The 23,724-nt window shown below is 38.8% G+C and overlaps 1 protein-coding gene across 1 annotated transcript in view; it reads right to left on the bottom strand.

Annotated features, from left to right (window-relative positions):
• Positions 1 to 23,724, bottom strand: part of SPOCK1 (SPARC (osteonectin), cwcv and kazal like domains proteoglycan 1) — a 264,963-nt gene that overhangs the window by 162,209 nt on the left and 79,030 nt on the right. The window contains exon 3 of the mRNA XM_030229277.2: positions 18,155 to 18,200. Within this exon, the coding sequence (XP_030085137.1) occupies positions 18,155 to 18,200 (46 nt within the window). The remainder of the gene's footprint in view (positions 1 to 18,154; positions 18,201 to 23,724) is intronic.

The raw sequence follows: 23,724 nt of genomic DNA, 5'->3' as shown, positions 1-23,724 counted from the left end.
AAGCAGAAATCAAAGCAATAAACACAAAATGGGGATTGACTAGGTAAAAATAATACCAAATGAGATCCCAGTGTGTCAACAAACTGCAGGCTGAATAAGAATCAAAACTGTCAAGCTGCTGCAACAAAAGTGAAGTCTTTTAACTGGAGTGTATTATCAGGAAAGTCTTAACTAAAACACAGGAGATGATTATTCTGCTCTATTAGGCAATGTTGATACCCTCAGTTGGCACATGGCTCTGTCTGGGTAAAAGTATGAACAAGACACACAGGGTAAGAGGGTAAGATGAGGATAAGAGTTCAGGGGGGAACAGTAAAATTGATAAAAGTTTGACTCTGACTTCAAAGGAAATGAAAAAAGGAAATAGATTGAACTACTCGAGAAAGGGAACACTTGACAAGGGAGTCATGAGATGTCTTAAAAAAAGAAAATACTTGTTCTAAAGCAAGCAGTTATCCTTGAAGATTGTTCTCCATAAAGGTGAGGACAGAATGGCAACAGACAAATTCCAGCACGGGGGCTTTGGTGACGTATTGGAGGGATCTCCACAAGGAATCAGACTGCCTTCTCCAGAGGTTTCTGATTAGCCTGGGCAAACAGTTGTTGGAGTTATATGAGCTCTAGGAAGGAGAGGAGGATCACAGTTCTGCAGCTGAACTGCTCTCCTTGGGGTGTGAGGAATCGTGAAGGAACTCTGAATGAGTTAGAGATGGGACTTCTCAGTTTTTTAGATGATGTTTTTTATTTTTCTTATCTTCTACATAGATAGGAAGGGTGAGTTCAGCTCATATCTTCACCACATGGCTCAGAAGGTCACAAGACCTCTAATTATAAGACCTTTTAAGGATATATTGACCAATAAAGATTGCCAACAAGGATAGATATGTTTTTGACCCAGTCCTTAAAGATTTTGTCTTATGAACTCATGCTGCACTGTAGGCTTTTTTAATCAATCATGTTATAACACACCAACCTACAGTATTGCATTCCAAAACTCTAAACTCAACATGTCTCTGCTTTAAACTATGAATCCACATTCTCACTTCTATCACCTAAGCTTAAAAGCCTTTTCCAAGGTCTCAGATCAAATCCTGTGTTTAATTCTAAGCTTTGACTTACAGGCCCAAAGTTCTGAGAATTCCTTGCATTTCAGATTCCAACACTGGGGAGCAGTGGGAAATCATCCCCCACCTCCCTGGGAAAGAATATGGTGACTTGGGTTACAGATTTTCAGTCAAAAAGCACAATGAGGAATGTGCTGATTATCCTTGAGGAGTCCATCCAGGTTGAGTATGAACACAACCCATTCTCATTTTAGTGGTAATCTTCAGATAATCTAAGTGTGAGACAGAGGTTCTGGGGAGTGCATGAGGGATATTTACATGCAATTCCATGCAATCAGTGTGTGGCAGTCATAATAGAAATATTTTTTTCCTGTGATTGATTCTAGCAGCAAAAGTTACTCCAAAGTTTCAGGCAACGTCTTACTTCTTTTTATTAGCAAATTTTGTTAAAATTGGTTATAATCCCGTTGCAGTGGTACATTAAAGTAAAAACACTACCACATCTTAATATGACAAAAGTTAAGCCAAATGTCATTATATCTTTCACAGCATTCTGTAAATATAGAGCACATTCCACATTTTAGATCATGTTTGGAGTGACAGGTGTAGAAGATAAAAAGAAACTTTGAGAGAAACTGTAAGGACTCAATTTTGCAAGTGAAGGAAAAAACTAAAATAACATATTATTTGGCTACTTTTCTATTTCTTTATGAGCAAATAAGGCAGATTGGAAAAATGATCATTCCCATCAGGAGGTTCTGAAAAGATATAAAATAGATTAAACTGCTCTTGTCTTTGTGTTTGAATGTAGAAGCAACAGAAAGCAATTTCAGTTCAGAGAGGCTGAAGGTAAACAACAGTAATCTTCAGTTTCATTTTCATTCTGGCAGGTCTCCTTGCTGATGCTTTGCCCTTAATTGCTTTTCTAGTTACCTGGTTGAGCATAACTGTGTGAGATCATATTTAAACAAACTCACTTTGTTTTCTTAACTCCTGAAGAACCAACATTTTTTCACCCTGGATTATGCAGTTCTGACTTCATTAAGTAAAAGGTTGACCTTTTAAAAGGTTTTTTTGTTTGGTTGGGTTTTTTTTTTTTTTTTTTAACTTAACATTCTTAGCATTGCTATTTTCTGACTCCATGTAGATATGCAATGTTTGACATTGCCTTTCATTCATGATTCCCAGCTGCCCTAAAATCATGGAGGCGTCTTGCTGCTCCCTGATCTTATCTTTCCCTTTTCCCCTGACTATTTCTGATGTTAGCAAAACCACCAGATGCCCACAACATGGGAGCTGATCTGACCTTTCTGGTCACACTGCAGCTCCTACAAAAAGATACTGCAAAAGCATTAATGGGAGCAATCAACCCTGCTGATGGGGAACACACCAGCACTTCACAAGTGAGAGGGATCCATGCTGAAGCAGTACAAAAACAGGCAGTAGTTGGCATGGAGAGAGTCAAAACTAGTAGAATGAAAGAAAAGGCTGAAAAGGCAGAGAAAACAGCAAAGTTCACAAAGAAGCCAGAAGAAATGGTTCTGGAAAATGCAACAGAAATTCTAAAGGAAGATGCAGCCAAAAAACCAGACCCAATTAAAAAAAAATAAAATCAATGGACTTAGGAAAGTCTTATCCTGAGATTCAGCAGGAACTTTCAGTCTCTGAAGTTGTTCACATGAGCCAACCATTCTGCTTTATTGCATCCTGTCTTTCATCCCAAATAACTTCATCTCCCCTTTCATCCCCTAAAAGTCTCTATATGTAATTTTGAAGTAAATAGAACCAAAAAGAATGTAAGCATCTGGGTTGAAAATCTGCCTCCACTAGGATAAATGACTGAATTCCCATTGACTACAAAGAGAGTTGGTGTTTCATCCTCAGAACATATTGAGCATGTGAACTTTAGATCCTGCAGGATTACATAGAACAAACAGTGTCAAAAAGACAGCATCACTTTTTTTCTTATCAATTTACAGAAAGCAGTATCTGAAGGGTACACAGAAGTGCAAGGTTTTCTTAATTTGAAAGAAAAATTGGATAGAATTTGCATGAGCAAACTCAAAGCTTTTATAAAAGCTCACTTGGCCACAAGGGACAGTGGGAGGCAAGAAGCTGGAAGAGCTGAAGGACCATTGGCAAGTGAATAATGATGAAGTCCCTAAAGGGATGTGGGGCAAACAGGAGGGTCCCATCCTCAGTGGAAGCTTGTGGGTACTGATCAGTCAAGGGCAGGGTGAGCAGGGGGCTGAGGGAAAAAGGAAAATGTTAAATTTCAATTGCCTTGTCAGTGGCTGTTCCACCAGCACCTGGAGGGGTTCCTGCTCCTCCCTTTCTGTTAGCTCAGAACTGCCTCATTACTGATTAATGAGCACTGAACCTTGATTCCTGATTTGGTACTTGGGACCATCAAGGGGGCAGAACCTGAGGAGGATGAGGGACTACCTGGGAAGAGAAGGGATGAGAATTTTTGCAACTGTTTCTTTTCCCCCCTGAGTAGTTCTACTGAAACTAGAAGGGCAGTCCCAGTACAGAACTGCAGAGTACACAATTCATGGAAGTCACCCATATGGAGCTAAAACTCAGTTTATATGATCACAAGGGCCAAATTACTACTGTATGAATATTCCAGGGATGAAACATATTTACTTCTCTCTGACAGGCAGGATTGGTAGTTAGGGATCAGTCTTGAGAACTTTCCAGCATGGCCAGAATGAGACAAAGAGGTTGTGCAGACTCTTCAATCACAGAAGTGCTGCCCTGAGTCAGGTTTAAGTAACAATAATTCTTGGTCATGCTGATGTTTCACTTGTTCATAATGCAGAAAAAAAGTCAGTTCCTCCACACAGCAAAGAATTTTTCACCTTTTTTTCCTTTGATTTAAATTGATTCAGGACACCATACTCAGACTGCACAAATCAAAGCACATAAACCAAATCATCAGGGGCATCTCATGACTCAGGGAGAGAGGTGTGCACACTGAGAACACATAAATCCCATGGGAGTGATATCCAGCATGCAAAAGGAATTATTTTGGGCATGCACAATACTTTAAAGATCAAATTGTAATTTAAAGATGCAAAACATTTTATGGTAATTCTCATGTGTTTTGTGGTTTTTTCCATATCTATATCTACTGTTATATTTTAAGGGAATTCTTCTCTAATAAAATTCAGTAATTTAATGCACTGCTGGTAATGCTGATTCAATTTTCTGCTTGCATAAATATATTCTAAATCCATATTATAAAAAATACAAAATACCACTGGCCCTAGGTGTAAAAATCTGTACTTTTAATTATCTATGTAGCCAGAATTAATGATCCAGTAATAACTCTCATTTGATTAACTGATCAATCACACTTTATCTGCACTACTATAGCATAATATAGGCATCCACTAAGAAAAACATTAAAAAATAAAAGATCAATTGGTTCTGAGCATGGATTAAAGGATTATTTGACCAGATGAATGCAATGGGGCTGAAATTATTTCAAACAATGTGGAAACACCATTTGTTTCAAACTTCCTCTACTTTGAGGAAGAGCTCTTGGATCTGTGGTTGAGAAGACAGCACTGAAAGGAAACATAGCAAGACTTCATATAAAGAAAAAGCCACTAAATTTAAGGTGACACCCAGTTGTTTATCACCTCAATGGCACACAACATAAAAATTTTCAATTCAAAGGCCCGAACTGCAGAAAAGGAAAGTTCAGGTGACAAATTTCCAATGGTTAAAAATATCAGAACAAATTGCAGGGGAGACTGTGGACAGTGAGGAAACATCAGGAGTGATGCAGATAGGGTTGATGCTGCCTTGGGAGAAGAGGTGAATTACTTAATTCCTTAAGAGTGCCTTGAGATAATGACACACCATGTCATTTCCAAAGCTTTGCAAGTTTAGTGGCTTGAGGAAGTGATGAACTAATTATTTATATGAAAAGATTCTGATAGGATGATAGATCTACTAAAGTAAGTTTTAGCTGGATTTATAGTTTGTTCCCTGCCATTTTCATCTCTAGCAGATGAGGTGTGAAATTGCTTCAGTAGAAGGACTCAGCACATAACAGCATCAGACAGCGTTTAGAGGAACAGGACTGCCAGGCTTCAGGATCATGCTGAGCTCATCACTCCCCTCTGGATCTGCAGTTTCCTTGTTTATGCCATATTTTCTAGGGGACTGTGGAAGGCAGATCTGGTCACATGCTCATTTTTTCATGGTTGGACTACTGACACTTTTCAGTCTCTGCAATGAAACTGTGCCCGAGAAAACAGCACTGAATGGGGAAAATACAAAATGGGGGAGGCACACACAATCCTTCTGCTTCATCTGCTTTGTTCACCTTGAGAATTCTTTCAAATCCATCACCTTATAAGCATTTGAAGAATGAGGCTGGGTACCTCAGACACCACAATAAATCCACCCACTCACAAGGGAGGCGAGGAGCCCACAAGGTGCTGGCCACCCCTCAAACACCCTCAGCAGAGCTGACAGAAGGCTCTGAGCACTGCTCTGGCTGTTGTATGAAGGCAAGGCAGGAGATGAGAAGGTGGCTTCCTAATCCCCCCTGAGAGTCAGACAATTCTACCAACAACATCAACACTGCTTTTGCACCTTAGTGCTTTTATCTGACAGGAGAAATGGCCTAAATCCACAAGCCAAGCAGTTAACCAAAGCTTAAGAAGTAGCTAATTTGGACCAAATTTGCCCAGCTATTGCCATAATGATGCTTACATGGACAGGAAAATGCACAGGATACAAATGCCCAGTAGCCAGGTTTAGATCAGAATGACTGAAAAAGAGAAATGCCCAATGAACACTTGTTTTCCATCCAAACTATGCAAGTCTCAGTCCAATTTAAATGACTGTAACTTCACCAAGGAGCCTGCACGTAGCTGAGGGCAGCATTTGACACTGATGGAATTCTGCCTTTGTGTTCTGCCCCTCAGTAATCCATTTAAATCTACTTGTCATACATCCTGTCTAGTTTTATAAGCTTAAAGGAATTTTTAGCAGGTCCTCTCCCAAAGAAAAAAAGGATGCAAAGGAATGAGTGAATTTACAGTTAGTGCCCAACTTTAACTGTTAAGACAGGAAAATTATACTATAATTCATTAAAATAAAATCCATTCACCACACATATCCAACCCTAGGCTCTTTATGTGTCACATATGTCACCTAAATTCACACCATTTGGTGGAAAATAAATGCTACTCAGTTTTATTAAAATACTTGTTAAACCACATCTACCCTAATTGAAATACAAGAAAAAACATGATAATTAGCTGCCTACTACAGACCCTACAAAGATTTTAATGAACTTTTTTATTTAGTCAGCATACCAAATAATAATTTGTCAAACTAAGTGTTCTTTACATTGAGGAAATTGCCAACTTACATAAGAAAGGTCTCGCATGATTTTTTAGTGCCTTCAAACAAGCTTGTAAATATTTCAGACTTTAATTTTTAATAGCTTCCTTTTGAAACCTCTTGTTGTGCCAATGTACTGGACAAACACATGGAAGGAAATAGTGAAATAGAATTTACCACAGACATTCCTAAAACTAATAAAAATGTTCAAAAAAAACACCATTGTTCCAGAAATACCTTTAACTTTTCACCCCCTGCCTTCTCCACCACACAAAAAGCTTTATTTCCATCTTGTACCACCTTGCTCCAGAAACCTCCTGAAACCCCATCCCCCCTTTCACTGAACACTAACCAGAAGTGAGATAAAAACTTCATTATCCTAAGGTGTCAAGGGTATGGATTCAATATTTTAATTAAAGGAAAAATAGAAATAATTTAAAACCTGTACAGAGATCACAGAATTCCTATTATTTCAGAAGAAAAAGCAAAAGACTCTTTCCTCTCTACTAGATTGATGAAAAAGACAGCATACTAACAGGCAGGCAAAAATCAGCTAAGCCAGGGGACTGCCACACAAAAAATCCATTATTAATCTACCTGATCCTTTTTCGAAGCATTCAACATCACCTACTGCATACTTTATTATTGCTTCTCTCAGCTTTCTCCTTCTTCCTCAGCCCTTCCCAACTCAAAAGTAAACAGTAAAAGAGACATTAGCACAAGATTCCAGCTCCTAAAGCCTTTATATTCCAACACACCTTTTTTTCCCCACTGAAACTGGGTAATTTTTAAATATTCTGGCAGAGTATGACACAAAGGCTGAGGAGAGTGTTCCATGAGAACCCTTCTGCTTGAGGGACACCTCTTATGGTTATTTAATTCCACACATTTCCTCCAAGGTCTTGTCTTCATTTGAAAGCCTGGCAGAATTAATTATTCTTTAATGCTTCAGAAAATGTGGATAAAGTAATTTCCAAATATCCTATGTATAACAAACATGAGCTGTGTCCCAGCTGGGATCAGTGCCTAGAGGAGGCCCTGTGTGCATCTTGTTTTCACCTGGTCCCATCTATCTTCAGCCCACTGGAGGTTAATAAGGCTCAGCTAAACCTCAGAGGGGCTTCCTCATCTGAACCACAGACAAAATGAACAACCACCTCCAGCTTTTGGGTAACTGTGCAGATGAGAAAAGTTAAGCAACTATGTCCTTTATTTAAAATGGCAGCCTGTGAAGAGAAGCTAACTCTGCATTCTTATAAAGCCATAAATATAGCCCTGGAGTGCATTCCTCCTTCTGGGCTCTCTGCTTCCTCTAGACAGGCGGCCTCTCTCTCCTCTTTTATCTCAAACCTTTATTTTTTTTTTCCTGTCTTAAAAAATGAAGTACCTGACTAACTGACATGAACAGGCCTATTTCCAAATCATATCAACTCCTTCATCTGCCAAAAAGTTCTTCTTCAATGCAATTTCCAAGGCAGAGCTCTCCACACCGGGTGCCTGCCACAGCTCCATGCATCAAGCACAGTGCTCACAAATGCACCACATGGCACTAACAGGGAACACAACTTCCCCTACAAAACCAAGGGACACCCAAGTAATAGAAACTGAAAGAAGATAAAATGCTTTGTAGGTAGTGGAACACCAGCTGATAGCAATTTCTCTTTCAAGCCACAGTATACTTAATTTATTTATAGGCATTGTGGAAAATGTTATTGCCAGAGCTCTGGGTAGGAAAATACACTGGAAGTGCAACTTCATGGAAAAGCAGCTTAGAAGTAGAAAAATAAGGCAAATGAATACTATTTCCCTAAAAATCAAGTCCCATTTCTTGCAATAGAATAATGATAAAGCCAGGAGCTATGTCAGGCAATTAGGAGGGGGAACAACTAACTACAGCCTATAGCCAGCACACAGCAATGTCATGGTTAGGAGTTCTATTGATGAAGTATCTAAAGATGAAAAACATAATAACTCATAGTCTTTATGTCTAAACAATCAGAACAAATATATTTATGTTTCTGATACTTGCATACACCATTCACATTAACATCCTGCTGGTATTTTTCAAATAGACTTGTGCTTTTTGTGACTCTACTTGAACCTGGCTTTTCATGGTTTTACTTTTATCTACTGTGGGATAGCGAAACATAATCTGGATTTTGAGGAGAAATAAATCCATTGGGTTAGACTGAATTAACTATAAGCATATGCTAGAGTTGAGAACAGGATTAACAAATGGCTACTGGATTTCTTTTAGCTAACACTGAGTCCTTAGTCAGCTTTATGTCCACTGAGAGAGAACCAGACAGTTTTTTGTTAGTTGCCTGTACTCAACACTATGATGTGCAGAGGTTCTTCCCTTTTGGTTTTGCAGACTTCTGGTTAGGTCAGCAAGCTTTCCCTGGATTTAAATATGAAAGGTCATTCAAAAGGCCCCACTGAAGAGAGAAACAAGCCTCAGTGCTGGAGCCTTTCCAGAAAAGATACATTTGTTCTTAGAGAATATCTGCCTCTTCTAAGGAATTTTAACTCCCAGCAATTAAATAAGGATAAACTCCATGAACACACAGATAGATTATATAAAAATAATTACAATAATGCTCACTTACATTGCATTAAAGGTGGCTGTAATGTGCAACCATCCCTAGGATTGCTCTCCAGTACATCCAGTAGCCACAGAGTTCTGTTTACTTGTTACAGATAAGATGAGAAATGAGAGACTGATTTGATTGCTCAGTATATAAATTAAAGCTATCCCAGGAGCAGAACACACTTATATTGCAGGTTTTATTGTACTGCTTTGCCTTGTGGTTAAAGTGAATCTAACACCTCCACATTTTGGGCAGTGCAAGGATGTACACCCATAAGGAAACAATGCTGCTACTGATCTTCTCTGGGTAAAACAGAATAAACCCTCAACCAGACCTTCCAAGGAGAACAGCAGAAAAAAAAATTCAGTCTTCAGATATGGGTTTCCTGTCCCTGCACTTCAAAGAAATATATGTAAATTTGGCAAGCCTTTCAAAGCTGTTGGCAATAACTGCTAAACACAAACAGGTGTTGATGCTGAAGTCCATGGATACATTACAACCAGAGGACTCAGAGAGAAAAGACAGAATGAGATCAAATGACTGAACAACACTTGCCAAATTAACTTTCAACACACTATGCTTAAGGAATTTTTTAGTGCAGAACAGCACCAGAATATATTTGAAAATTTCCTTTATTCATCTTGCCATGGACTGCTTAGCATCAGCAGTTTGGAGTTTAAAGTAACTTTCCGAATGACCAAGGCTGCAAAGCTAGAATGCAAACAATCATATTAGAGGAGAAATAATATTATTTCATGCAAATATGTTTAATTTGAAGCAATGAGAAGAGGAAGTAAAATGGCTGTGATTCACTTAAGTGTTTTGATGACTGGGGCACTTAGGTTTACAACATTTAATTCTAAATAAATAGGTGTCATCACATCTTAGCTAATGAATTGAAAAAGAACAGGTAACTGATTTTCACCCAGATCTTTAGCCTTAGGGTTATATCCCAACCTGTCTGGAGGAAAAAAAAACAACAAACTACTAACAGCAAGTACTACATCCCTGGAAGTCCTCCTGACTGTGAGAAAGCAAGAGAGGGAGAAGCAGTCCCTGTTCACATTCCCAGAGCTCTGCAAGCCCATGACAGCCATGGTTAGTGCCTATCTTGCATTCATGAACATGACTCCCTTCAAATAAAAACCTGTATTTTTGCAGGTGGTGCCAAAACATCTGTCAAGGATATGGGTTCATTTATCTTCTAATCTTTGCTTTGACTGGTTATTTATTTTAAGAAATACTTCCTTCAGCATTTCTTCTGTGATTTCAATGGAATTAGCTGGTTTTCATTAATCAAAACACAATCACAGAATCAGTGATAGAATGGCAGTTCTGGGAAGGATGCTGGTTCCATTCCCCCTCTCCATTGTAGACCAGCTGCTCCTGGGTCATTATCTGCAAGACATTTGTCTAACAGGTTCCAGAACACCTTTCAACCAAGTCTTGACATCCCCTTTAAAATATTGCCCCCAGTGCTTAAATATTGCTGCCACTATGAAGGCTAAAATTAATCTTCTTTACTGGAGTGTAAAATACTCCCCCTTGTTATATCCAGAATGGATGTAGAATCAGCCTTCCACTCTCCAATTAAAGTATTTGGAAACAGGATTTGTGCACTGTTTTGCTTTTTTGTGGTTTATTTTGGTTTGTTGTTGCTGTTCTGTTGGTTTGCTCCTCTCCTTCAGACTTTCTTTGCTGAGGATATTTTCTGCAACTCTGATCATCCCTGTTATATTTCTCTGGGTACTCTCCAGTTGATTCCCAGGACCCAAGAAGCCTGGTACTCAAATGTGGACAATGTATTCCAGCCAAGGTCTTACTGGCACTGCTTAGAGCTGAAGGATTACTCATGGTTACACATGCCAATGCAACATTTGCCTTTTTTTGCAGCAGAATGACATGGTTGACTCATGTTCTATTTGTAATCCAGTATAATCCCCTAGCCCTTTGCTCCAAATCTATTAGTGATTGGTTTTCTTCCTGTTTTTTGCAGATGATTGTTCTTAGATAAGAACTTTGCATCTGTCTAGACTAAATTTAGTCGCTGTTTTCAGACCAATTCTTAATTTTTTTTAATTTTATTTCTGTGCCACATTTAATAGGTAGCCTAATTTCAACATCTATAGTTTAATTAAAATGGCAAATAACAGTAAATGTTAAAAAGTGGGAAATAATACTGGACCCAAAAGAGATCACAGAGACCTCTACTCAATTTATCCTCCCAGCCTGGCACTGAACTATTGACAGCTACTACCACAACATAGTTTTCCAACTGATTTTGTATCCCCCTCAGAATTATTTCTTTTAGACAACACTTTAACTTGCTTATAAGGCAGGAATGGAAACCAATGTCAAAAACCTTACTGAGTCACAATATGTGATGCTGCAAGCTTATCCCTGAGTCTCAAGGCCTGAAATTGTCACAGAAGAAACTGAGTTTGGTTTGACATCCATGCTAGTTTTATTCACTCCCTTATCTTATTGATGCTAACAAATATTTGCTTAAATATTTATCCTAGTGTGGGAGTTTTTTCCCAGGATTTTAGGTTGAACTCACAGGATACATTTTCCTATTGTTTTCCTTTCCTTAATGGAAAAATAACTCCAATGTTGCTTGTCTTTTCCCAACCTTGTACCATTTCATAACTTTTCAGGGATAACTTTCAGTATCTCTAAAATTATTTCAGCCAATTCCCTTAAACCATAGACCAATTCCAGCTGATTTGCAGATACCTAATTTACCCAAGCCTGTCGTTCCCTCATCCAGAATCTTACACTCCAGCTGAAGATATCAGATATGTTTGGCACCTGGTCTTAGCAGTCCTTTTATGTGAAAGCCAGAGCCAGGTGCCAAAGCTTTGGCCCTCTCAGCAGTGCCTGCACAGGAGCATCTCTCTCCACTAAACCATCATTTTTCTTGGCTTCTTTTTCTTTCATCTAATACACTTGTAAAAATTGCTATTTCTAAATTCTAACCCAAATATCTGGTTTTGTACTTGGCTTTCTGGGTTGGGGCTACCCCCTGTGTACCCTTAAGAGTCCACTTAGCTGAACCTTCTGTAGGCAACCACTGTCACTGCAGTCATTAAGAGTCTTGTCATTAGACAAGCTCCTGCCTTTGGATAATTCATGTGTGTGCTTCCTACATTGAGCAAATGCTAATTATCCCTGTGTTTCTTCCTCTAATTCTTAGTTTACTTCAATCTATATTTGAAACAACTTGTCTTTATTTTGATGTTTTTGTCTTTCTAAAAATTCTCCATTTTGCATTTTTATGGCCAATGCCATTCTGTCTTCTACTTTTATTCTCCACAGGAGTTCCTGTTTTTCAGCTAGAACCAAGTGACAGTAATCATCCATTAAGTGACAAGCATATAAACGTGTTTAAATAATGTTCAAACCACTCTTCTGACTGGATAGTGATTCAAGGGTCACTCTGACATGCAGATGCTATACCATCCAAAATTTCAGTCAAATAACATTTGAAAGCTGAGACTTTGTCCCTCATTGGTTTGGCCTTCTTAAATCAGAATACAAGCCAAAGCTGGGGTTTCTCTCACAGCAAATAAGGAAGGAAGATTTGCAGGCATGTATTTTACAAACATTATCCTTAAAGGTCTAGGTAGGTTACCAAAACTGAATTCCTATATCCTGAACTGAAGCTTAGAGAAGGAGACCTCTGCTCCCTGAGAGATGCCAAAGAGAGCAGGGCTGGCTTCTGTGATATTCCCCAAAAATGCCCTTATTTCAATGGAAGCTGGCTAAACATGGGGAGGGCACAAATTTCCCTTTGAAAATCATGTCTGCTTCACAGTCAATGAAGTAAGAGATATTAAAAGCAAGCCAGCACCATTATTGACAAACTAACAAGTGCTCCCCAAGTGCTAATAAAATTCCAGCCCAGCAGCCTATTGATCACTGCCTCTGCTCAAAGCACATCAGCCATAATGCAATCACACACAAGGACCCCAGCCTGTCACTCCTCCTGCCATACTTAATGACAAAATTGGTTGCTTACAAGCTTAAAGGGAATTTAATATTACACTTCTAGCATGCAGAAAGAACCATGTGCATCTGCCTGGAGATGAGCAGCCATATGTGCTTGAAATGCATTTGATGGGAGACAGTATATTTCATGTGCTGCATCTCAGCTATTGTTTTTGGTTGATTCAGTTAACATGTTCTAAAATTGGACTGATTTACTGAAGATTTGCAAACATAATTCATGTGCACTTGCACTATGAATAAGCCTCTAAAACTAATTCAAGCACAGTCAAAAAATAAATTGCAAAATAAGTTATTCAATTGAAATCTGCCATCTGAGGCACTGTAATAGAAAACATTTATTATAAAACTAACATATATTTGTGGCTAGAGATGTGTTCAGTACTAAACATTTCTTTGTGAGGAATTTATTCAGGCTTTTCTGAAAGAACATCTTAACTGGGCTAACAGAAAATTACATGTTCAAAAATAATTGCAGGTTCTATGATTTTCATCCTGCAGCACAGGCTTCCAATTTTCACTCCTTTTGTTTTGGAAGGCTTATGAATTTTAGGCAAACTTTTTTTTCTGCACAGCTGCAGAAGCCCATTTCTGGAGTCTGGATTTGTGATTTAAGCACTGAAAAAACACAGGTTGGATGTGATGCACAAGGAGAGGAAGCACTGATACCAACATATTCATCTTGAAATGTAATGCTCTGCATTTGGTAAATTCACTTCACAGGGCTGCTGGGCTGTGAAAGTCATAGGCTATGCTACACTGGAGGCCTCAATCCACCCAAAAGCAATGTTTCCTCTTCAAAAGTGAGGGTATTTTGCTAGTTCAGCCTTTCATTAGTGCTCAAGGGGAGCTCTTTGAAATGAGAACATGTCTGTAATTAATAAGGATAGTCAAGTCTAAATGAGTGTGGCTGACATTAGAGTCAGTCACTGATAGGCTCAATTCAGGCAGAGAAAGGTTTTCACACAATACACTGGAATAAGGAGTCTGATTTTTTAAATTTTTTTTTGTATTCCCTCCTCTCCAAGGGCAGATAGTGAAAGCCCTGAGAAGGAACATCCCTGTCCAGGTTTCTCAGTTTTTTGGGAAGAGGATTGGGAATAGACAGCAAAGAGAAAGACAAAGGCTGGAAGAAAATGAGGAAAGGTCAGATTATTTCTAATCAGGAGCTTTTTCTCCCTGAAGCTTGGAACATTTGGTATTGCTACCACCAGCACTGGGTAAAATTGTACCCTGTTTCCAGCCAGTCCCTGTGTCTCAGTGCTGAAGGCAGAGCTGAGGGAGGGGACTCAGGCCAGCTCCATCCACTGCAATCATCTAACAGAGTCACAATCCAAATGGGAAATGGAGAAACTTGCACCTCCTTGAACAAAATTCCACAGTTCAGTGGATTGTTTTAAACACATATCTGGGGAAAAAAATCAGCACTACCAAAGAATCACATTTTTACCCCTCTTATTGCATCCTTCTGCAGATGTGTTGTTAACAATAATGGCAGCTTGATGTTTTAAAGGTGTTTGATTCAGAGCTCATGCATCTGCAATACAAAGTGCACCCCATTACTTCCACAGTTCCTATGTTCTGGGCTTTTAAAAAGTCCTATGGAAAATTGAATACTATTCCAAACTGCTTCCAGCAATTTTAGGGGTGGCTTCTAGCAGAATTTTTCAGTAATTTAAACTTTTTTTTTTTTTAATATATAACAGTTTTCAATTCACAGAACCCTTAAAGTCTTAATTTGTTCATTTTCCAGCAAGTCTGAATAAGTGCTGGATATGAGACACATATCAAAATCTCTCATTTGAGTTATGCTAAAGTTTTCCCCTATTCCCTCTTTTCTTTCTCCAAAGTGGATGAAGAAGACTAGGAAAGTATGCCAGGTGAGCTGTCAAGCTCCTTAAGCACTCTCAAATGACCTTGTCAGGAAAAAAAATGTAACTCTTTGATTCATATTTCAAAATCCTGACTAACCTGCCCCTTCTGCTTTCTTGCTTCTGTAACTGTGACAGAATCAAGTTCAATATTAATGACCAGCAATCATTTCCAGGCTGCAAACTCTGCTGCCTTCTGCAGTCCAAGTGCCTCGTTAGCTCAGCTCTGTCAGTAAGATTCTCACTTTTGTATGGGTTTCTCCTGGGTTAAAGATGAATATAAAGCTGGGCTGGTAGCTCAGCTGAAAAAAAAAAAAAAAAAACCCTCTGATCACTCAAGTGCCCTCTGAGTTGCAGTTTGAACCACTCAAGCTGACTTCCCTTGAACAGGTCTGTTATCCAAACATACCTCCTGTCACTCCCTAGAGGTTTCAGTGAAAGCCATGAATGCCTTTTTTATAAAACAAGGTATTTCTTTTCTTGAGACAAACACTCAGGTATTTCTCTCCACACTGCAAGCAGAAAGCAGACAGCTTGATTCCACTGTTATTGCTTTGCAATGCACAATTAAATAATTCATCCTGCTGAATAAAGCCAGCTTTTTGGGAGTAAAGAATACAGAGCTGGTTGGTTGCAGCAGACTTCTTTAAGAGATGCAAATGAAGTACAAGCCTGGAAGCAGAACTCTGCTGATTTTCAAAACCTCTGATTACTGTTGGTTTTGAAGTCTGTTAAACATATGGAATCCTCCAGCTACCCCTGTGAGATCCCCCTGGCAGGTACTTCCTGCCTTCAGTTACTTCCAGCCCTGCCCTCCCAGCTCTCCCAGCCTGGTTCTACAGTCTGCCTCCACATGAAGACTTCACAATTAGAGTATTCAAGCAGGATTTTAGATTTAGAATTGAGAAGTAGATTTTTAATATTAGAAACTTGTAAACCTGTCCCAAAAAGTCAGTGTTTGCAAAAAGAGCTTTAGCATAGTGACACACCACACTTAGATTTTCTCTAAAATCCCAAATCTGTTTTCATTCACCCACTGGAGAAGTTTTTTCTCTTCAGTAACTAGGAAGAATCTTGGTCTTGTGAAGTTAAAAGAAGCCTTTGAGATATCTCTCAAAATAACAATTGTGTGGTGAGAACACAGACCTGCTAGTGAATGCACAGGAGCAAGCTAGGGCTCCTCACCACAGGACCTGCACAAGCTCTCTGGATATCAGAGTCCCAAAAATATAAAATGAAAGCTTTTCTATCTTCAAAACCATACAAGAGAATAAGGGACATTTAAACTCCCCAAAGTGAAACAGAACAACATGGGGAAAATACCAGGGCAGGGAGAATGGAAAAGGAAAAACAGATTAAACAATTGTCTTGCAGCTCATGCTGCATAAAAGAGCTGGGACAAATTCTTCTGACTGTTCTTTTTCCTCTCTGTGGAAAATTACAGAAATTAAAGCCTTGGTGGGAACATCTGGGAAAGATAAAGCTTCCCTTCCTTCCTTCATCTCAGCAGTTTCTATTTTAATGCAACTCCCTCTCTATACACATAAATACATCATGTACACATTTACACACATATACATACCTATATGCATATATAAACTGAGGATTAGTCTTGTCAGCATCTGACTCACAGGGCCCAAAGCAGCAGCATATGATTTCTCTTCATTTTTTGGGTGACAACTCTGAGATCAATGACTAAAGACTCACATGCTCTGTGCATATGTAACTAAACTAATTAACAGTTTTCAAACAATTATTTTTTGGGTAATAAATCTCTTTAGAAATGTTTGAGTGGCTATTTTTAACGTTCTAGTCAGGGTGAATTTTGCCACAACCAAGAGTAGTGACCTCTGTCAAAAAGAATGCTCTATTGGCCAAATAAAACCCATTTGTAAGATTTAAGTGAGAAGAAAGCAGTGCACAGTTCTTTGTGCAAGGCAGAGCACCTGCTCAGACTGCACCCCACAGTCTGCATTCTGTTTCCTGAGCAGAGACATCCACAGTGTCAGAGAAACTCTAGCTTGAAAAAGAAATGATCCTTTTCTTTACAAAGAGACAGAAATCTTAGCAGACATCCAACATATCCCTTCAAGGTATCCATGTGTGACTTCAGAGTCTCTACAAGCATTCCTGCCTTTGCCCAGAGTCAGACATCTCAGTAACACAATATACAGGACAGTTTTAAAGCATGTCAGTTCAAAAATCTCTCTGCAATACTTTGCCAGGATTTACCTTTTTGTTTTTTCTCTTGGGAAAACAGAGGGTCACAAGGCCTCCAAAAGTGGTAGGAGCATAAGTTCTATTTGAAGTCAATAGGATTTGTAATCCTAAATCCCTCGAATGCCTTTGAAAACCTCTGTGGATATGTGTCTTGACAACAACATCAACTTTGCCTTTCCTTTGACACTGAAGTTCCATTTCCCTAAAGACAGAGAATCTACACTCCTAAGCTCTAACCCCAATGATATTCCTGTGAGCTACAGACAATACAAGGAACATGCTTGGCAATGAAATACAGAAATAGAAATAGAGTGAAATTTTCAAAAGCACCTTCAGAGACTTCCAGTAAGTATTTTCTTCCTAAGCACTTGAGTAATTTTGAATTTCTTTTTCCTGGTACAGCTGTTGTATCCAGTGCTATCCTGGACACAATTAGAACGGGGGGTTTTGGGTATTTTTCCAGTCCTTTAGTGGCTGGCCTGAAAATATTTTAAGTACTGCCATAACTTAAGCCCTCACCAAGACAAAGTGCAAAACATCATTTACAGAACCTGCATCTGAAACAGCATCATATACACAACACCATTGCCCTTTCAAAATCAGCCCTGAAATTCAGGCATTACAGCTGATTTCAAAGAATTGGCCCCTTGAGTGTTAGAAAATGCAGTGGTTACATTTATAACATTAATTTAGCAAAGCCTTTAACATAAAAGAAAATGAACGTGAAGATCCCTGGTTTAAACTGCATGTTAAACCAAGATTCATGGTTACAGAGAATCTCTGAGCACACATTTCATCATTGAATAGCAAGTGGAATGGATGGGGATTAAAAAACATGGTGAAAAAATAGCGAGATGAGTCAAACTCTTCTACATAAACCACCTCAAGCTGTGACTAAATTGGGAAGGAGATGTAAGTATGAATATAGCTCTCCACTAATGCATGGGACAGACAGAGGAAGGGAGCCATAAAGCATATGGGGATATCACAAAATAGCAGAAGACAACCACAAAATGTGTACTAAGTTTACCTTGATCAAACGGCTTGTTTGGATTCCAGTTTCTGAAATAATCATCCTAAACGGGGTTAAAAAAAAAAAGAAAAAACTTCAGGAAAAATACAATCAATATTTTCAGTACTGTTTTGCACAACTAAATGAATCAACTTTTGCTTTGATTCTAACAGTTTTAGCTCCAGATAAAGATAAGACTATCAAGAGGTTGTGTCCTAAAGAGTGGTAAATGCAGGTTAGAAATTAAAGAATCCAAGGTCCTTGGATTCAGCACCTTGAATTTTTCTTCTGGATTGTTTTTGAAAGCATGCCCACTATAAAACATTTTATAATAACTCTATATCATTTCATGTTAGCCTACAGTCTTTGAAAAGAAAGAACATACTGTTCAGGTAGTTTAACATGATCCACACCATCTTGGTGTAGTGAAAGATCAGCAGAGTAAATTCAAAGATACATCCTCACATGTAAATCACCATTGTGAACGTACAGAAATACAGGAGTAATACTGCAAACGTTACACTTCAATAGTACAACAACTTCCAGGAGCACTTGCAGTGATTTTTGTCACTGTTCCAACTACTGAACTTTAAAAATTTTATAAAATCTGATGTAAAGAGATCCTTGTGCTGAGAGTGTTGTGGTTCTGTTTTACACAATTCTCTCTGGATTTTACACTGGAGAAAGCAGGGACTGTCAGAGTGCCTGGCCAAATAATGATTGTTGCAAACCAGCCTCTCTCCAGAAAGAATGGAAAACTCCTGCATGTGTTGGATCAATCTGTATTCTGTGTACTTAGCAAATATTTATCTGAAGGCAAAGTTTTCCCTGCCTCACAGTGCCATCAACCCTAGTGCTGAAGAACTGGGAGTTAAGCCCAGCTGATAAATCAATTTCAGCACACTCTCTGTATCTCACTTGTGTCCTCTTTCAGAGGACGTGATAACAACAGAATTATCTATTTGAGATGTGGAAGCATAGAAAATTTCTACAGCACTGCCATATTTTTCTGCATATTAATCTTTGTTTCCTTTTTAATATATCCAGTATTCTATATTCATTTCCTGAGGGATGCCACTAAAGAGATATATTCATCAAGCTGTCCAGAATGACACTGAGATTTCTTTTTCCTGCCAGGGTGGTAACTAAAAACCCATCTGTGTGAATAAGAGATCTAAATTATTTCCTCCATAGGGCCACATTTACCATTTATCTCCAGTACACTGAATTTCACACACTCTCATGCTATCCAGTTCACCCTGACCTGGAATATTTTGAAATCAGCATGACTTTATGGGGTCAGAGCAGGCTGTTAGAGGAGTGAGGACTCAGCCTCAGTGAGCACCAGGAGATGCACTCCATGTTCCTTCAGAACACTGGGGACAGGATTGTTCTGGAGCAGGCAATCATGGCCAAATGCTGGGTTACATCAAATTATTCTGCATGACTTGCAGAAGGAAATGTATATTTTTTAAACCAATATGTTCATGATCAGTGTCATACTGACTTCATGGACAGTGATAATGTTCCACAATAACAGCAAAGCCTGCTACCCATAATTTATTTCAGATACATCAAAAGTATCCATATTTTTTTTTTCTTCACAAGTACAGGGTTTGGCACCAGAAATAGAATCGCAGGCTTGCCTTTGAATTTCACAGCTTTGCTAATACAAAACCCCCTCATGGTTATACAATGCTTTGTAACTGATGATGATGTACTGCTAAATTCACCAAGCATTAATCACTTTTCAGAATGTGTTGGGTTTTCAGCTTTTATAGAGGATTTTTTTCCAGCAACAAACTATTCTTTTTTTTTGCCTGCTTATATTTTTTCCAAGGTGCAGCTTTGCTGCTGGGTTTTCAGCATCAGAAACTGTTAAATAATTCAACTCCCAACAAGGATTTCTGATGCTGGCGGCATATGGAACCAGTTTTGAAATAAGGATTGGAAAGGGGTTTATCTCAATTTCAGTGTCAAAGGAATATTTTACAAAAAATGCACCTTCCTCAAAAAAACCCCTACAACACAGCAATCTCTTCTGTAGATCTATTATTCCTCCTCTTCTCCTCCATGCAGACCTGTTTAGTATTCCATTTTGAAAATTGAAATTATGTTTATTTTAGAATGTGCCTGAAACCACAGTGTGATAACATAGAAAATACACAAGAAAAAATATGGGAAAAAACCCCTAAAAGGTGGAATAGAGAAAACCTTTGAGATTTTCAATATATAAACCCCATTATTATTTATAGGAGTAAATAATGACTATACATACATTAGAGCAATACAGTCAACAGCAGTTGAAAATAACTTCTGCCAGTTGGACAACTATCCTGGTTTCAGCTGGGATAGAATTAATTTTCCTCTTAGCAGCAGGTACAGCACTGATTTGGGATGGGAATATTGTTGACAACATACTGATGTTTTAGTTGTTGCTGAGGAGTGGTCACTCCAAGCCAAAGACTTTTCCATTTCCCAGGTTTCTTCAGAGAGGAGCCAGGAGGAAGAATGGCCAGGACAAGTAACCCAAACTGGCCAAAGGAATATTCCACACCTTAAAGGCCAGAATATAAACTGGGCTGAGATGGCTGGGGAGAGATGGTCAGGACTGGGAGACACTGCACAGCAGGTGGTGAAAATTGTACTGGGCAGTACTTGTGGATAATAATAATAGTAGTAATAACAACCAACCACCACCACCAACAACCAACCACCACCACCAACAACCAACCACCACCACCAACAACCCCACCACCACCAACAACAACCACCACCACCAACCAACCACCACCACCAACAACCAACCACCACCACCAACAACCAACCACCACCACCAACAACCACCACCACCACCACCAACCACCACCACCAACAACCACCACCAACAACCACCACCACCAACGCTGTTCTTATCACAACTCATGGGTTTACTCCCCTCCCCAGTTCTCCAGTTCTCCCTTTGCCACCCAGGTAATGGGGAGGGTGAGGGCTGGATTTAAACCACAACAACACAAAATACAGAGCCTGGGCTTCACTTCAGCATTGGTACCAGCAAGAGCTGAGACTGAAGGGTTATGGCACCATAAAGGTGAAGCTCACCCTGTGGATATGGGGAGCTGAAAATCTGTGTCACATTTAAATGCACACCTCAAGCTCTGTCTCAGAAGCTGGCAGGGCTTTGTGCCAGTCCTAAGGAAGGGGTGAGATTTATAACAATATCCTCAAATGACTTTGTTAGAAGACGGAACTCTGATTGTCTCTGAAGGAATATCATCATTTCACTGTAACTTCTTCCAACTTAGAAGCAGAACATATATATTTATATATATATATTTATATAAAAATACAATCAACTTGATTAAAGGGATATAAATTTCCCATTCAGTAAAAGACCTTCCTGACATAAATCTATGCATTTCTAAGCATTCTACTAGGGTTGATACTAATGTGCTAAAAATTCTTTATGCCTTCTGTAACAAATGAAACTTAAGCAGTTTTCATATTAATAATTAATCAGTATTAACAAAATAATTAACATGTATCAATGCATTTCATTTATAACAATATCAACAGTTGATAAAAATTGTTTCAAATATAGAATGAATTACAATATATTGTAAATATTTTTATTCACTCTACAGGTATTTACAAGTTAAAATTGAAAAAACCTACCTCAACTTCCTGAACACGTAAGCATTACAAATGAGAAAAGAAAAAAGAATGAAATAAAGCAATATAAAATTAGGTTAACATTCATCAGTTATCTCCTTAGTGGCCTTTTAAATGTGAAATCACTTATTTCAGATGACCTTCACCCCCAAATGAAACAATTTGCTCTTTCTTTTCTGCCCTTTCCCCCTCTACTGCCATGACCTAGTTTTTATCTGCTGCACTATTAGCCAAATGCCATTCTAGTACCGTGTTTCTTTCTTGTAGAGCACCAAAAAAAGGCTTTTTCATTCCCTTTTGGCAGGCAAAACCACCAGAAAGTGTTTTTCACAGGCTCACCTGTACATACTTGATGTAAGAGAGACAATTTTTTTCTTAGCTGAATTTAAAGACTATTTATTGGATGGACTCTGACGGGAATGCAAAACCAGGCACAGGGCCACTTCAATACAGCAGGTGACAGCAACTGAGAAGTATTTTCACATTTTCACAGAATCACAGAGCTGGAAGGGACTGACAATGATCATCAAGTTCAACTCTTAAATGAATGGCCCACATGGGGATCAATCGAGTGACCTTGGCATCCCTAGCACCATGTTCTAAAATCCATTTTGCCACACCATAATAAATCCTTGTTTCTTAAGAAGACCAAAACAATCTTTTAGCACTCAATATGTGGGTGTAAAATCCAACCAACTTGATTGATGTGCTATCAATAAAGTCAATCAAGAGAATAATCATATCTTAAACTAAGTATGCAAAGGGCATGTTAAAAACATTAGTTTAACAGTTCACAAAAAGTTTGTAACAGAACTTTCAAAAATCTCATTTATCAGAACCCTTAGATTCATCAGAATTCATATACTGGGTTCTGATTTGCCCAAAAACCAAGCCTTGAAGTAGACCTGGGTCTCATACAAATTCCTGTTGGTCACCTCAGAAAAGTCAGCAAATAGAAATTGTCCCAAAGACCAGGACATTAATATGAGACTGCTCTTCTCTCCTATTAGCCCTCCTATCACTACAATAACAATGCAGTTTAAGAAAAATGAAATTAATGGCAAAACCAAACATATTTTATCCTCTTTTCCCCTGCCGACTAAGAAAGCAAACATCAGCTTCTTTTCTCCTGAAGTTTAAGTATTAAAGTTATTCCCACTAATCCTACTCTTTTGTCACTTTGAATTTAGTTATTACCTAAGACTTGATATTTTGGAAGAGTTAATGAAGCATGGATAATTTAACACACAAACATTCTCTACACTTTATTTACTTGTCAAAAAGAAGCTCTTGCAAGATGCTCTTATTTATCAATACAGCCAAACATTAACTAAATGGGTTCATAAATATTTATATTTGTTGCATTAATTGAGCTTATAACTTATTTGTATGACTCAAGCAGAAATCAGATGCTGACTGAAAACATTCCCCTGATTTTGCACCTTTCAGAGCCAGCTCAGCTCAGTTTGCTTCCCCAAGGCGTGGGAACATCCCACTGCAGGAGCCTGGGAGGTGCAGAACCATCAGGAAAGCCCCATCACAGAGCCCTCCTGAGGAACCTCCTACACCAAGGAGGAACCCCAGGAGTCACAGAGACCCCTGAGGAAGCAATCTTCACTCCCAGCCCCTCACAGCCAACACGAGTTTAAATTTCTAAGTACCTCCAGGAGGGCCATTTATCACCACTGCTTTGCAGCCTGCTCGCTGTTTCCCTCTCTCACCTTCCATCTATGAATAAACCCTTCACCCTCATAAGGACCAGCTGGAAAAAGTGCTAATTACCAGCTCATTGCTTTTGTTAAAATTAGCTCCAGGAAGATGCAGCTGCATTTTCTGCCTCTCTACCTTGCAGTGAAGATCATTCCAACACCAAGCAGTGTTAAAGCACCAGCTGCTGCTTGCTAAAGCCAATCCAG

The sequence above is a fragment of the Serinus canaria genome, chromosome 13 (genome assembly GCF_022539315.1).
Source record: "Serinus canaria isolate serCan28SL12 chromosome 13, serCan2020, whole genome shotgun sequence".
Taxonomy (NCBI): domain Eukaryota; kingdom Metazoa; phylum Chordata; class Aves; order Passeriformes; family Fringillidae; genus Serinus; species Serinus canaria.
The sequence above is the reverse complement of the archived record's forward strand: the minus strand, read 5'-3'. Positions and strand labels throughout refer to the sequence as shown.